This window comes from Megachile rotundata, chromosome 8, assembly GCF_050947335.1.
Source record: "Megachile rotundata isolate GNS110a chromosome 8, iyMegRotu1, whole genome shotgun sequence".
NCBI lineage: Eukaryota > Metazoa > Arthropoda > Insecta > Hymenoptera > Megachilidae > Megachile > Megachile rotundata.
The window spans coordinates 11,056,097-11,071,684 of record NC_134990.1 but is presented as its reverse complement, the minus strand read 5'-3'; the positions used below and the strand labels follow the sequence as shown (position 1 = coordinate 11,071,684).

The 15,588-nt window shown below is 34.0% G+C and overlaps 3 protein-coding genes and 2 long non-coding RNA genes across 18 annotated transcripts in view; 2 read left to right on the top strand and 3 right to left on the bottom strand.

Moving 5' to 3' along the window:
* Positions 1-54: 54 nt before the first annotated feature.
* Positions 55-1,420, bottom strand: LOC143265019 (uncharacterized). Its single transcript, XR_013039062.1, has 2 exons — positions 375-1,420; positions 55-224 (listed from the first exon to the last, which is right to left on the bottom strand). It is a non-coding gene; the product is annotated as an uncharacterized LOC143265019 (long non-coding RNA).
* A 347-nt stretch (positions 1,421-1,767) lies between these two features.
* Positions 1,768-9,687, top strand: Nup58 (nuclear pore complex protein Nup58). 10 transcript variants are annotated; one of them, XR_001097114.2, is made up of 8 exons: positions 1,768-1,972; positions 2,107-2,444; positions 2,522-2,720; positions 2,795-3,168; positions 3,231-3,455; positions 3,540-3,614; positions 4,236-4,339; positions 4,480-4,676. XR_001097114.2 is itself a non-coding variant. In XM_076534592.1 (8 exons), the coding sequence occupies exons 1-7, from the start codon at positions 1,908-1,910 to the stop codon at positions 3,910-3,912; spliced, it is 1,287 nt and encodes a 428-aa protein (XP_076390707.1). In that variant the 5' UTR covers positions 1,769-1,907; the 3' UTR covers positions 3,913-3,934; positions 9,132-9,687. The 10 variants fall into 10 exon arrangements, 9 of the variants coding, with proteins under 9 accessions (XP_003707111.1, XP_012149568.1, XP_012149567.1 ...); XM_076534592.1 differs by lacking the exons at positions 4,236-4,339; positions 4,480-4,676 and adding exons at positions 3,902-3,934; positions 9,132-9,687 and having other exon boundaries at positions 1,769-1,972; XM_012294179.2 differs by lacking the exon at positions 4,236-4,339 and adding an exon at positions 3,902-3,934 and having other exon boundaries at positions 1,769-1,972.
* On the bottom strand, positions 5,414-9,030 carry LOC100883749 (protein FAM114A2). 3 transcript variants are annotated; one of them, XM_012294183.2, is made up of 5 exons: positions 8,455-9,030; positions 7,264-8,334; positions 6,460-7,055; positions 6,074-6,391; positions 5,414-6,010 (listed from the first exon to the last, which is right to left on the bottom strand). In XM_012294183.2, exons 2-5 carry the CDS (start codon positions 8,291-8,293, stop codon positions 5,936-5,938), a joined length of 2,019 nt encoding a protein of 672 aa, XP_012149573.2. In that variant the 5' UTR covers positions 8,294-8,334; positions 8,455-9,030; the 3' UTR covers positions 5,414-5,935. The 3 variants fall into 3 exon arrangements, with proteins under 3 accessions (XP_012149573.2, XP_012149574.2, XP_003707147.2); XM_012294184.2 differs by having other exon boundaries at positions 8,471-9,029; XM_003707099.3 differs by having other exon boundaries at positions 7,264-9,030.
* Positions 9,688-9,829: 142 nt separating the features above from the next.
* The window catches only part of kibra (WW and C2 domain containing protein kibra), a 68,609-nt gene continuing 62,850 nt past the window's right edge, over positions 9,830-15,588 (top strand). The window contains exons 1-2 of one of the 3 annotated variants that reach the window (XM_012294167.2): positions 9,830-11,040; positions 12,218-12,358. In XM_012294167.2, the coding sequence (XP_012149557.2) occupies positions 12,231-12,358 (128 nt within the window). In that variant the 5' untranslated portion in view covers positions 9,830-11,040; positions 12,218-12,230. Of the gene's footprint in view, positions 11,041-12,129; positions 12,359-15,230; positions 15,353-15,588 lie in introns of those variants that run through there. The other 2 variants (XM_012294166.2, XM_012294170.2) reach the window with 2 other exon arrangements.
* Positions 12,437-14,396, bottom strand: LOC105663664 (uncharacterized). Its single transcript, XR_001097110.2, has 3 exons — positions 13,801-14,396; positions 13,398-13,686; positions 12,437-13,278 (listed from the first exon to the last, which is right to left on the bottom strand). It is a non-coding gene; the product is annotated as an uncharacterized LOC105663664 (long non-coding RNA).

The window sequence follows — 15,588 nt, the reverse complement described above, 5'->3', positions numbered from 1 at the left end:
AGTGTATATTTAAGATTGTTAAAGTCTTGATCCTCTTTAAGTAATTTCTGATGGTATTAGAAACAAAGTTTATTAGTAATAAAAGAAGTGTTTTTAGACATGTTCTTTTAATCTACGCGACTGTGATCATTTTAGAAACGCCCATGTACGAACCCGAACCAGCAATCAACTTTGTGATAGTCTGTGTACTGATCTGGCAAACTTTGTTGAATTGATCCCATTTCCTATAGATGGAATACATAATTACTAGAATATTGGCGCGTACACACAAAGAAACCATTTACTACTTTATGAAATAATAAAGACATTGTATTGTCCTCTGATTTATATCATATAGTAGTGTAGGTATATTTAATAATAAATCGAAATATTACCTAGAAATTATTCTTCATTCAGTTTCAAATTAATAATTTTAAAGTTCTTTTTTCATTGTTTTAAGTCAATGCTGTTTGTTGCCTCTGTTCGTTTTTAACATCATCAATCAAATTTTTTCTTTCATTTTGCATTTGTACATTAAAATGAAGATGATTCGAAATTATTGAGCGAGCGAGCCGAAGGCGAGCAAAGCTCTTATACTTGACTTTGTAATTTCTTTGTCCGCGTTTTTCTTTTGCACCACTCAACCAATTCTCATCAAATTTTGCACGCATATGCGCATGTACATCCAGATGGACATACAAAAAAAAAATTTTAAATGCATTAAAATCTATGGATATGGTTTTTCGGTAATTATTCGGTAATGAGTATGCAAAATCGTTAATTACTCACTCTCTGGGCACAGTCTATGAACTTTTATGATTAAAGAATGGCTAGCAATGCATTATTTACATGGTTCGATCATAAAAGTTCATAAATAATGTTCGGGTAATGAGTAATTAATTATTTTGTTGCAGCCTTGCGATACGTACATGAGCCGCCTATGTCAATTCTACTGCGCATGCAAAGTGCAATATTTCGGCACTTTGACGACGCAGTATGGTCCCTGAAGCATTTAGAAACAAATTTCTATTAGGGTTTGATGCCTAATAAAGCCAGGAAATCAATTTTTGTCGAATTTGGTCGAAAACGGTACAGGTGGCGCCATCTAGCGGCGGAACTACGAAAAACTAAAATTTCTATTTTCTTGAAAACTAGGCACTTTTCCGAAATTCTGAGATATACAAATTGTTCCTTGTCGCCCACGGAATCGGACGAATCTAATTATAGCCCGCTAGGACCATTATTAAAGAAAATAGAAAAATAGCCCATTTCATGGACTAAAAAATTGGTGTCCATCTAGCGGTGAAAGTTGGAACTACAAAAACATAAAAATGCGATTTTCTCGAAAATTAGGGAACTTTGAGTACTTCTGAGGCCCGAAAAGTGCTATGTGATCGCATTAGAACCAAAATAAAGCAATAAAAGTTTCCTGAAAGCTTTAATAAAGAAAATGAAAAATATGTCATTTTATGGAGAAAAATTGTGGCGCCATCTAGCGGCGAAACTGCGAACTAAACTGAAAAAACGTATGTCCGAACACGCGTTAAGGGGTGAAATAAAAATTGATTTTCTAGGCTTAATAGGCAAAAAAATGAATAACTTATTCAACAAAAATTGCTTTAAAATGTCTAGAAGAGCATACTACGTCGTCAAAGTTGCGAAATATTACTTTTTATATTTTTCCTTAATGTTTTCTTATTTTTCCTTAAATGTATTATTGTTTCAATGCCATTATACATATAAGTTTGAATGCTGATGTTTTGATTCTATTTATTCAAATTCAAATAGTACCCGTTTACGTTGAAGATGGCGCTGTTTGCATAACCACTTTGAGTGATTTATCGTCGACAGCTAAAATTTAGTATTTATAACAAAAATAAAGTGTACATAACGTTTACTTATATTATTATTAATTGTACATAAGAAATATGTCGACGTTTACTTTCGGAACGCCTGCAACTACAAGCAGCACTAGTTTTGGATTTGGTCAAAAGTAAATGTGTACAGTTTTATGTTGTATATAATACTTTAAAAAATTTAAACATGAATTTAAAAAAATTTAAACAGAATTATTTGTGACAGAAACATATTGAATTATTAATTATTATATTCATTTTAATGTTGTAGACCTACAACAGGTTTTAATAGTACACCTTTTGGTTCAAATAACCCAGCACCTACATTAAGTTTTGGAACTACTTCAACACCAGCAACAACTACTGGGCCTACATTTGGATTTGGAACACCTGTGACCACAACGCAAACTCAACCAACTGGTTTATTAGGAGCAAATACATCTACCACAACAACTGCTACTAGTTTATTTCCAGCTCCAACTACTTCTGCACCACTATTTGGTGGTGTTAATTTAGGGACACCAGCAGCAAGCACTACCTTAACATTTGGTACTTCATCTGCTACGTCTACAGCTGGAAATCTTACTTTTGCTGCACCTACTACCTCAAGTATGTAATATTTATAATCTGAATATTGTTACTAATGAAATTATTTATATATATGTATGTAACGGTATATTTCTTAGCTTCTCTTTTTGGTGCACCTATTAGTAGCAGTGGTGTGTTGGGAGCGAAATCAGTTGCTGGTACTACTGTTACTACTAATAAAGGATTAGGAGGATTAGATGTATCCTCAAGCAATAAAGGACTTTTACAAAGTAACCAGACAGCAGCTAAAGACACTGTTTGGCCACCAGAATTAATACAGACAATAGAGAAATTCAAGTAATTATTATATAGTGGAAAAGTCACTGTATTAGAATATTACAAAATTAATTTAATACGTATTTTTAATATAGGGAATTTGTAAAGGAACAAAAAGTATTGTCATCGGATATAGCTAGAGGTTCTGCCCGACCACTAACTAGATGTGCCGAAGACACAGCATCATTAATGGAACTTTTAACCACATTAGCTGGAGCAGTTCAGCGAGATCGTTGTGCTGCTGATAAATTAAGACAAGATACAGCAAAAGCATTGCAAAGTGCTGAAATAGCTCAAAGAACACATGACACCCCACCAGGATTACAATATGAAAATAATGCGCCATTATTATTTTTCATGGAATTAGCTGATAATTTTGAACATGATTTAATGTTATTTAGGTCGCAAATTGAAACAACAGAAAAACATATACAAACAATGATGACTCCAAAAACTCTAACACCACAGGGTAATTTTCTTACTATTATTTATATTCAGAAAAATTTCATTTTATGCTGGGATTTTTTTTAGAATTAACAATGGCTATGAGTAAGCTTCACGAGTCTTTGGTAGCAGTTGCTGGAAAATTGCAAGGTGTACATTCTAAAGTGCTACAACAAAAGGAACAGTACTTAAATTTCAGAAAGTATGTTTTAAAAGACAACACAAACGTGTTTGAAGATATCAAAACGAATGGAAAAACATTTCATAGTAGCATAGGAAGAATTACAAGTGGACCAACTCCATTTGGACCAGGTGATTTATTATTATTGCTTGTATCTTAGTAATGGTGAGTTTTATATAATACCATTTAATATACTATGCAAAATATTTTTGCAGGAAACAAAAGTTTTCTCTCGTCAACAACATTAAACTCTAATAGACCAGGAAGCTATGAAACACGAAATCCATTAGGTAAATGAAATTGCCATGTGATTTCATAATATTAATATATTTCTTTTTTAAAAACAAATTCCCTAAAACAACGTATTTTCGTTGTTTCAACTATCCCATAAACATCTCCTACCTTCAGGTCTTGCGTGGATTTAGTATGAGGTAGATTTACTAACATATAATGCCCTTTACTAAATGCTGTAGAATTTCACGTGTATAAATAGCTAACCTGTTGCAACTACTTAGTTTTTAAAAATATTTGATTTGTATTTTTATTTCTGTAATTTGATTTTAATTTACCTTTCCAGGAAAAGAGTAAGGGATCTATTGTAGTTTATGAGGTATTAAATTTTTTTCAGTTTCTCTTTGTGTTGTCAATTATGGGAAGGGATGCAAAGCTTGTATACCTAACATTCATTATTTATACATATACAAAAACATACTTGTTTTTTTCGCAATAAAAGTATAATAAATATTTATCCTTTTATTTAACGCGTATTAGGAAATAGCAAATTATCAACAAAAGTTGAAACCTGTGTTGTTAAGGAATGGCTGTGTATTTTATATGTGCTTTCATTGCTTCTGTCATCTTGATGGTCATGCGAGAATGTCGCGTTCACTAAAGTATATAATATTTAACAGGATACATGGAGTCTGTATCATGCTCAAGAATTTTGCTAATATATTAAGGATATTATTGGATATTATTTGCATTACAACAAAGTATTCTTTAACTCTACAATGACGTTAGTATTGCTAATATATTATATTTCAATGATTTTTTTTGATTCATTGAAAAGTTTACGCAGCTTTAGCTACTGTACATGCAAAGCAATCTAACATTTAAACACAGATTCAAAATAATTCAGTATATGTGTTGTTACAGTTTGGGGAAATACAATATCAACACCATCTGCTACTAACATTACCCTAGGCTCATCATTGAAACCACCAACCGCAAGTTTGACTTTTAATACCCCATCAAATCTTACTGCACCTTTACCAACGAGTGATTCAGGTTCAAGTTTTCAACTTCAAAAACCTCCTATTGGTAATAAACGGGGAAAGCATTGAAAAAAATAATGTTCATAATTATTACCATACTATTTTGATTTGTGTTCAGTATGTAGTTCAATACCCTATTTGATTTTTTACCCCAGAATGACGTTACCTAATGTTGATTGTCATTTCTTTTTTACAAAAGTGCATGTTATTTCTCTGTTTTTATAAACCCTGTTTACAACGACATTCTCTATTTAATATGTCTTTCACACCATTTCATTTCATTTCACTGCATTCCATGTTCACAATGATACTATAATAATGTTTAAAAATAGTAGACTATAAATTATTTTTGAAAAATACCGCTATATTATTATTCATATAACAGTGAAAACATAAGAAAAAATAATAAATATGTACTAATTTATAACATTTTTAAAGATACAATTAATATTTTAAATTGGTAAAAAAAATAAAATCTTGTTAATCTTTTTAATACTGTTCAACTGTAAATAGTTTATAATTGCTTTTTTCTATATCAAATATTTTATATACAATTTTTTACTTCAATACAAATATACCATAAATATATCATAAATATTACAAATTGTTTTCACTTAAAATTGTTTCTTAGTTTGATTTGTTTAAAGTTTATATTTAAAAAATTGTTAACTTGAATAAATTCCTCGTTTCTTATATTGTATAAACTACTGTACACTATCGATTATTCTAGAGTGGGTGAACTTGCCCAACAATAGTTGAAATAACAAAAAACAGTGAGAGGGTTAATTTAAGGGATGATAAAAAACAAGAATTAATACAGTTTAAAAAGATATAATATTTATATGTTTTTACAAATTATTTTTTTTAAGCTGAATGTACTGTGTACTTTATCTACTATGTACTTTCAAAGCTTCACACATTCATGTTCGAGTAAATCCTTCGTGTTGAATATATTTTTATAATGAATTAATGTTATTATGCAATAACGTATGATTCAAGTACAAAACGTTAGTTAATCTATAGTTCGGACAGTTATTTATATTTTTTATATGAATACTTTTACATTATAAATCTATATATATAACTATGAATGAACTTAAAATGTGTATAAATTTTTACATATTTTTGAATACAATTATTTAAACTTATCTTGGTCCCTGTAGCAAATCATACAGCAGGAAAAAATATCCAATTAATTGGGACAATTCGTTTTTAATAAACTATTCGTTTGTTTGTGTTTAATATTACATATACATATATTATAATTGCGTATACACATACGTGCGTATGTATACAGTTATGTATTAAAAGTATTAAAAAAATATTTCTGTTAATCGTTATATAGCACCCACTTGTATAATGGGGACCAATAGTTTAAAAGCATCTTGGATATAAGAGCTCGCATTTGAAGCCTGTTTGAAAAAAAATTAATTAATGTTACAAAATATATGTAACTGATCAATATATTTTCTTACCTCCATAAATATTGTCGTTATATTAGAGTTAATATCATCCGCTTTATCTGAAGTTTCAGCAATGACATTTAAAGAGCTACAGTAAGTATTAGCTAGTACTCCAATTTGTTTAGACAGAATATGTGTTAAACGAACTAATGCATCAGCTTCGTTGACAGTGCTTCTGTGTTCTTTGATTAATAGCAATTCTGCAGATTTGTGAAACCTTTCCACAGAAAAGGCAGTAAATTGTGCCAGAACAGAAATAGCATGTTCGTGTATTTCTTCAGCAGTATATGTTACAGGAGGTGTGGTATATGCCTGAGAGGCTTCAGAGACCTGCAATATTTAATTTTATAAGATACATTTTACGTGTACATATATATTTTAGCATTAAAATTACTTACATCATGTAATTTCTCATATGAAATATTAATTCCAAGGTCATTACAAGCTTCCTGTAACCTGCATTTTAAATCTTTATCATGTTCTTCGTCCTCATTTTCATCATCTTCACCTAAATCACATAATTCTTTAACATCTTCTAATGTTTCTTCCATGGAATTTAACTCATTTGTATTCAAGCCCATCAAGTGTTGTTGTATTTTAATATTACTTTGTTTCGACAACATTTCTAGTGCTTCTAAATGAACAAGTCCTTGGTAATCATCAAATAGACTTTCAAAATGTACTTTCCTTAGCTTTTGTTTTTCTTCTACTGTTTTTTCAACACTTTCTGCCTTTTCTTTCGCTTCCCGAAGCACTTGTGATAAATTTGGTTTATCCATTTCGTTCATAAAGAAGGCTCTTTTCTTTTTCAATCCTGGGTCACCGTCTTGCAATACCTCCATTGTTTTTTTACCAATAGCTTCTAATGTATCTAACCCACCACTCATAACTTTGCTGCCAGTTGATTCAACTAATTTTGTTATTGAAGACATACCTGATATCAGATTTCCAAATCCAAAAATTGATTGTTCTTCAGGAGTTTCTTCTTTAACATCTAAAAATTAAATTAACTAAAGTAAGTACATAATCTGATTATTAACATAATTATTTAACTGATAATAAACACTTTTTAAGTATGTTTATTTTATATTAGTTACAAGTACTATGTATAAACATTTATTGAAAAAATATAATCACATTTTACCTATTACTTATTAAATATTAGATAATTGTAAGCAGTTAGTATTGTAAAAGTATATTACCATCATTTGCAGAATTTTCCTTCTCGCTTGTAGGAGATGTAGGTTCATCCGGTATGGCCATGGATTCTTCCAAAAGTGTGAGTCCATGTGTTACATGACTAGTTAATGTAGAAACTCCAGCAGTAGCTGTGTTAATTAAAGAAGTTACATCCCAACCACCCCAACCCCATCCTTTCGAAGAATTCTCTGTTTCTTGTCCACTGAGTGACAATTTTTTCATTATTGGTTGTAACTTTTCTTCGGTTAATTCTTCAGGTAATTCAATTTCATTGCCAAGTCCTTCCCAACCTTCCGGTTTAAATACTTCTTTAAATTTTTTATCTGATTTCATTTCTTCAGGCATATCTAGTTCAGTTAACTCGTCCTTTACTAAAAATTCTGAAAGCGTAGCATCTTGTGCTTTCGTAGATACATTTTCTTTATCAGCAGACATTTCATTACTTATGTCATTAATATTGTCACTCACCGTGATCTTAGAACCTATTTTTTTTGCACCTAATTTTTGTTGTCTATGACCCTTTGGTTCGCTATCTAAATTAGACATAATCGTTCCACTGGAGCTTCCCACATTGTCATTTGTCTTAACTGGTAACTCTGTTTCACTTGTATCCGTAGTTTTCTTTCTATTTTCAACTTCCACATTCATAGTACCTGGAGCTGTCTCTGTAGATTCTACTTTTGACAAACTAGTGGATGTAACCTTTCCATCAACTCGTTCTAACGTTTTATCAGTATTACTAATTAATTTCTCTTTTTTTGCCTTATTACGCATATCTCTAATACTGATATCTTTATCAAGTCTTTCTACATTTGCCATGGTATCGGTCCTCTCATAATATTTTTCTGTTTTTTTACTAAAGCCTACGTTTGTATATGTCGGTCGTGGTACATATTCCGTGTCGTCATCGGAATCAGAACCTATCGTTGTCGGTGAACTCCAATGTTGAGTTTGAATAATTCTTTTTGTCGGCATATTATGGTTCATCTCCTCGTCAGCACTTTCAAAGTCATCACTCTCTGATGTTGCCATGTTCTTCGTGTAGCACTAAACTATTTCTCACTCAAAAATAACTGAACAAAATTTTAAAATCTGTTATTATCATGAATCCGCATTACAATCATACCTTAATTCTTGGCGTAAACGTTAAAAGAATTGAATTATAAACATCACAGTAGTTACAGATCACTTACGCATACGTTTGCATACCTGTACCATACGTAAGCATGCACAACTGCATCCATTGTACACGTGTCCCTCCGAGCAGATAGTAATGCATACACTTCATAAAATTCGTATTAACTTTATAGAACAGGAAATTAAGCGCGCATGCGGAAAAATAAATACAAGGCCGTTGAATTTAAGTGCGGTATGCATTGATTTTATTCAATTGTAACATCTCTGTTTTTTACGCTATGTAAGGGTGCGACCACAGCAAATTCAACGGGTATGATCAAGCACGAGCAAATCATATGTTCGTTCGCAATGCTCAGATGTTGTGAACTGAAAACCGAACGAACAGGCGCTATTTAATGCCGGCAAAGTACAAAAATGTATACAATCTGAACAAAGGAACAGCTCAGGGCGCTAACTTGTAGGGGCCTACGATAAAAAGATCTAAACATTCCTGATGTTATTATTGTGGGGGAAGTCACTGTACATGTTAGAAACGACACTTCTGTAAACAAAAGTGGGAGAAATTTAGAAAGTCAAATATTTAGAATTTTTGGCAATGCAAAAACTTCAAAATTTAGAGTCAGGAATTGGTAGATATGAAAGTTTAGAATTTGAGATATTTGAAAATTATGTAAATTAAAAATTTTTAATTTGCAGATTTTTAAAATTTTAATATTTAATTATGTCTTTTTAGGGTCATAGGTGTTCTACTAAAGAATTAGGAGAAAAGGATGCCAGGAAATAGTTTCATCTATTATCGTTGCTATCAACCGGCCCCGCATTCGTTATACGACCGATAAACACCGATGAACACCGACGAACGCCGACGAGCACCGAAGAACATCTACAAATATTTCTCCCGCGCTCGTTCGCACTCATTCGGCTCATTGCAATCGCACCCTAACTGGGATCTTATAATAAAATTGGTTATCCATTCCAAGCTGCATAAAAAATTAAAAAGATAAAAATACACTTTGAACATTATACCAACCCAGCCACTCTGCAACAACAAACTCCCAAATTTGTAACCGCAAGATCTAAAAACGTGTATAAAATAAATTGTTTGCAAAATAAAACGTTAAACATTATTAAGAGCAAAAATTGAATCCCTAAGAAAACAAGAAGCTGTAACAATAAATTATTCAGACAGGAAGACCAAATTAACCCGTCCAATTTCGACGAGATTTTTAAGTCGCGCGTAAACCAAAATAACAGCGAAGAAAAGAAAGAGGAAGCAATAGGCGCGAATACCACAGAAGCTTATGAGACATTCTTGAAGGGGCGCCGACGGATTACCATCAGTTTACTCATTCGTCCCGGATGTTCAACGGTCTCGGGTGCACCTGCGTTTAGAAGTTGTACGGTGGTGCCGCCGCTGCAACCTAACGGAAAATATGCGAAGCTATCGAAAGGGCATCGCGTTCGTCTGTTCCCGTCGCCGTTCGTGCACAGCGGTCAGAGACACGAGAGCTTTCGGTCGGTGGTGGGGGTAACTGGATAGAAAGAGAGAGAACGAGAGAGGGGGGAACATACGAGTTCGGGGAGGGGGTTACGTTCGGTTCTCATCGGTGTACGGCGTTAAGGCGACGAGCAAGAGAGAGCGAGCGAGAGACATTGCCAAGCGCACACGGTACGAACGTCCAGTGGCATGTTTCAAACACTCGACATGCTTGTAGTGGCGCGAGGTTGTACGAAAGAGTAGTTTGTGCGTATTCTTGGCACTTGAAACAACGGACTTGACACCGTGCACAATTGTACGATTCGAGCAAAAGTGTCTCGCGGTGAAACGGGGTGTCGAGTAAAAACCGGAGTGAAACAGCGTGCGGGTGAACGCAACAGGAATTCTGACATTGCTCGAAGGAACGTAAAGTTTAGTGCGAGAAGGAAAAGGGAGCACGGTGAAATGTACTCGACAGCCACCGGCATTAGCGTGCGTTTCTTAAAGCGGGTCGCAGATGCTGTCCCGTCTCTGCTCTGAGAAACTCGTCGTTGTTCCTGTGGCACGAAAAGGAGCACGACGTGACTGTTCGGCACGGTCTATCAATTTTATTCTCGAAAATCTGTCAATGAAAGCGAGCTGTTCGCGTAAGACGAGCTCGCTAGTGTTGGCCTGTTTATTTGCCGGCACAGTGCCGTAAGTATTCTACGAGTGAACCTGCTTTCGTGCAAGAACAGTAGAAATCGAAGAAAGGTGTAGAGACATAATATCGCTGTACGCCGATGGAAAATCGAAGCCTCGTTAAATTAGAGGTTTAGAGTGTAAATGGAAGTGGAGCATAAGTGAGACGACAGAGAAGGGGTGAAAGTGGTTTTAATAATCAAATTCAAGTTTTTTCTGTGGTGTGAAAATTTTGAAGGCTGTGGTATTTTTGATTTTAATCAGAAAGTGAGCAGTGCGGGATTAAGAAAAGAGGAGAAAGGGTTATGATAATGTAAGAAATATCTGTATACGGTCTCGTGCAAATGTAGGACCACGGTACTGTCTCAAGGCAAGATACCAACAGTGGACTTTTCTTCGACGGCCAGCTATGTTAACGGTGGAATTCCGCTCGAGAGGAATCTGAAGGCGGGGACTCTGACGTCACTCCGCTCATGATAATGAGGTATTCATGATGGCGGAGTAGCGCGCGAGGAAGAGAGAGAGCGCTCGTGTATGTGTACACTCGGGTATGTACACCCGGGTGCAACGTAGGTTTCCTTTAAATCGGAACGATTGTAGGGGAAATTGTATCCCACTTCAATTTTGGCAAGAATTTCAAGATTTCTGAATCTTAAATCTCAAATCCCTGGTTCTTAAATTTTCAAGTTTTAAAACTCCCAAATTTCTAGATTCCTAAATTCCTAAATTCGCTAATGCTTAAGTTTCCAAAGTTTTAAATTATTACATTTCTAAATACTCAAATTTTCAACTCTCAAAATTCCTGATGTACTAAATTTTTAAAACCAAACTTTGAAATTTCCAAATTCTACAGATTTCAAATTCAAAAATTACCTAAGCTGCATTCAAAACTTGGAAATTCTTAAATTTCTTAATTATCACTGTTCCAGAATCTCAAATTCTTAAATTTTAAATTCCTACATTTTCAGTGTTCTAAATATCCAAATTCTCAAATTCTTAAACTCTAAATTTATACATTCCCTTTGTAAATTATAAAATCTTAAAATTCCTATATTCAGAAATCTTAAATTTCCAAATTTCTTAAATTCTAAATTTTCAAATTCTTAAATTTCCAAGTTTCGATATTCTCAAATTTCCAAACCTCCAAAGTCAAAAATTTTCAAATGGACAAATGGTTAAATTTCCAAATGTAAGGTTTAGTAAATTGTGGAATTGACTTCATTCGTTCAAACCCCATCTTCAAAGCACATCGTGTTTTCCCCGATTTTCCTTTAGAGAAGTCAGATTTGCTCCGCGCTGTACACTTGGTACACTACACGTGTATGCGTGTAACCGTATGCACGTGCGCTCTCTCTCTCTCTTTCTATCTCTTTCTCTGTCGACACGCACGCGGTATGTATGCGTGTGCGCGTGTGTGTTCCGTAGCATGTAACACATCCTTTCTATCTCCATTCCACGATATATCAGTGTGTATTACTATCGCGTGCCTTCTCTTTACCAACTCCGATATAATACATTCCTCTTTGTCTCTCTTACGTCTACTATCTTTCTTTTCTTTCTTGTATCGATACAGCGTGTATGTGGCACGAAGAGTGTGTGCTCGCGCGCACAAATATGTGCCTGTCGACTGGTCGGTGATAGAGAGTTTTGGATGGATTTAGAGCGCAGTGAAATATGCCAAGGAGACGGAATGGGGAGATACCGCTTCCGGAAGGGTGGGACGTCGCGCGAGACTTTGATGGAAAAGTGTATTTCATCGATCACAACACAAGAAAAACAACGTGGATCGATCCTAGAGACAGGTACGCCATTTTCCTATGTATATGCCTTCGTATGCACGTGTACACGTGCTTAGAGCCTAAGGACATACACACGTACGCTTCTGGAATGCATAAAATTTTCATGTATGAATCTTTATTTAGTTTACTTTGTTTTGTCTCGAATTAACGCGTGCATTTTTACGATTAAGCGTACGATATGTGTACAGACGGGAATGTAAAATATTTCTGACGTTACGTCGCATTCGTGTGAGCGCCCCTTAAGCTTCTCGTCGAACGTGTGTATCTACTACGTGTATGCGTATATTCATATATCGAGGACTCGCCGCGCCCGCATTCCAGTCGCCAGGGCCGCCGCGCTGTCGATGAAAAACTCGAGAAATCTGGTGACCACGGCCGAACGCGAAAATAAAACTATTCGACTGGCCAAAAAGTTTTGTCGTTTTTTAAGCAGATATTCCATTATAAATCTAACATATGTAATTAAAATTAACGTATTATTTATTTTTTCAATCTTTAAAGAAAGTTGTTATTGATCAAGATTTTCATTTAATCACTGAACATATGTAACTATGCTTGCTCTTCTAGAATACTATTCATGAAAATATTTTCAACACAAAATATCCCAAACCAAAACTGTCACTTGCAGTCATTTACTGTAGCCTCTCTGTATACTATACGTGTCTTTTTCGAGTTTAAACAACGTTCTTTATGAAAATTATATAATATATTGCCAAATTTAACCTTTGTATCTTCCATTCTTAATCATTTATAACAGATGAATAACTTCGTTACACTTGGCAATGCTTCTTCTTAATAAGATACTTTAAAATGTAAGCTATACATGCATTTGTTGAAGGAAAAGTGTTGACACATAAATTGAATGAATGCTGACAAAAACGACACATCACTTTAGTCAGTTCAATACTATTCATTCTAAATTCCTGTAACAAAATTAAATATTTTTTAATACCTTCATTGATCACTTATTACAAAAGGCATCATTGATCTTTAAATTTTTAATTAATTTTTGCAATCCCCTTGCATTATAACTGATACATACCTTTTATGAATTGTATTGTAGATATTTTATTTTTAATGCATGAAATTTACAATCTTGCAAATTGTAAATTAAATAATGAACTATATTGCTGGGTGATTAGATGACTGATTATATAAGTAATCGCTAGTTTTATTCATATGTCATTAAAAACAGCTTTCGAATTAGAATAACATATGTGTTAATTTTAACCTAAATCATGGTAGCCATATTTTATGAAGAACACGGTTAATATATATATCTGTATGCTTACATATTAATCGATTGAAGTCCTGAATAAAAAGGAACACATCTAAAATTAAAAAGAGAGGATATAAATAATACCTGACAAAATAGTATAATTCACAGCACACAAAAGTTAGTATATTGATAGTAGAGGATAAATACCATAGACATTTGAACACACCTTAGATATCGATCGCACTATAGATTTTTGCATTTCTCGTTCGAGTTATCGCCCTGCGATTCGAGCGCAGATTACTCGACTTGCGTTCGCTTTTGTTTTTGTTTGCACATTTGGCACACGAACAACAGCCGTATATACTTGTTCCGTGTGCCGATTTTCGTTCCTCGAAATCTCAAAATTTCGTTCCTCGAATCACCTAAGCTCGTCGACGTTATTTCTTTTTGGGAACGCGAGTTCTCTTCGGCCACGTACGTATTTTCCCATGGTAGCACATATTGCAACGTGTGGCATCTGCTCGACATCTGTGTTTAGGAAAATTCTTTCGCTACCGCGCATGCGTGTGCGCGCGCATACGCGCGCCTTTTCCTGTTTCCTGCTCGCATGCCTTTCGATTGAAATTACAATTCTTGTTTGATCCATCGTTGCATAATTTACAAGAAAAAATAGTTTTAATCTCTTGCAGATGGTAAGGAATAAATATTTTCCATGATACTGTGTTCAACTTGTAAAGTACTGTGCTCGAATGTATACTCAATAAAATTACACTGTAGCTCAATCATTTATCGGCCATAATGATACATTTTCTGTGCCTCATGGTGGATATATGAATTCACTAATTATTTTCATTTAGCTACTTTTTATGTAGTAAATTATTTTACTGTATAAAAATATTTATTTCAAAAAATATTTTTAAATACTTATTACAGACAGACGTTATTTAATAACAATTTAAAAATAAAATAATGAAAACAGAATTATATAAGTAATATCTTATAAACTGTTTTATTAATAAAATAAAAAATTTATCATTCGTATTATACTTAATAAAATATAAGTGTCATAGTATATTTTCTAATTCAGCATATTTACAGCATATTCCACATAAAAACTGCTCTATCGGATAGTTTATCTAATTGTATTTGCATTATGAAGCTCTTTTTTGCACGTTATACGCCTGTTTCGCGTAGTTCAACATTACTATAACGTTGGCTACGAGTTTCTTTCTCGATTCGAAGGCTAACATGAATGCTCGTGAAAAAAAGAACCGACATTCGTTCCTGCATCATATTATGCAATGTTACGAGTTGAAAAAAATGTTAATTTGCCGTCAGCTTTTACAGGCACGTGTTGTTACGTCTGATCGAGCACGTTCCCGGCAATTGACTAGTTGAAAAAATTTGAAGATGAACATTCTTTCAAAAGTATGTCCTGCATTAACATTAACACTGTTAATCATTATTTTATTGACATTCGTAAGTGAAAATTCGATTTTATAAAATTATACAAAAGTCGTGTGTTCTGTTGGTTGTACAGTGAAGCGAGTGTCCATTGATTTTTTATTTTTACGATTAAATTCACTTCGTGTATCGGTTTTTATTCGAACGAAATAACAGCGAGGGGCGCGGACAGCGTGATATTGCGTATACACGTGCGTGACCAAAGCCATGGCACGAATTACAAGACAGGAGTGTTCCCAAACTTGGAAATTCGAGACATTCCTAGGCCGTGACACATCCTCGCACCGAGAGAACGAAGGCAAACGAAGATTCCTGTAAGCTGACATACACGCCATTATTTTCTTCTCGGAATTTTTCTTTTTACGCTCGAACTAAAGCTCCGGTTAGTCGGGCATCTCCGTCCACGCAAACAGTCATTATGTCGTTAGAAATATTTTCAGCTATCATTTGCAATCACGTTTCATACGCTTAACCAGTATGTACGTGACCGATCGTGATATATCTTTCTTCTGCGGCTGTCGTAATTAAATACTTTGAATTTGTTTCTGCA

Coding starts and splice junctions, on each gene's coding strand:
- Nup58 (XM_003707063.3), top strand. CDS start 1,908: ATGTCGACGTTTACTTTCGGAACGCCTGCAACTACAAGCAGCACTAGT. Junction 2,445..2,521: donor TGCTGCACCTACTACCTCAA/GTATGTAATATT, acceptor TATATTTCTTAG/CTTCTCTTTTTGGTGCACCT. Junction 3,169..3,230: donor AAAAACTCTAACACCACAGG/GTAATTTTCTTA, acceptor GATTTTTTTTAG/AATTAACAATGGCTATGAGT.
- LOC100883749 (XM_003707099.3), bottom strand. CDS start 8,293: ATGGCAACATCAGAGAGTGATGACTTTGAAAGTGCTGACGAGGAGATG. Junction 7,056..7,263: donor GGAAAATTCTGCAAATGATG/GTAATATACTTT, acceptor TTTAATTTTTAG/ATGTTAAAGAAGAAACTCCT. Junction 6,011..6,073: donor TAACGACAATATTTATGGAG/GTAAGAAAATAT, acceptor TTTTTCAAACAG/GCTTCAAATGCGAGCTCTTA.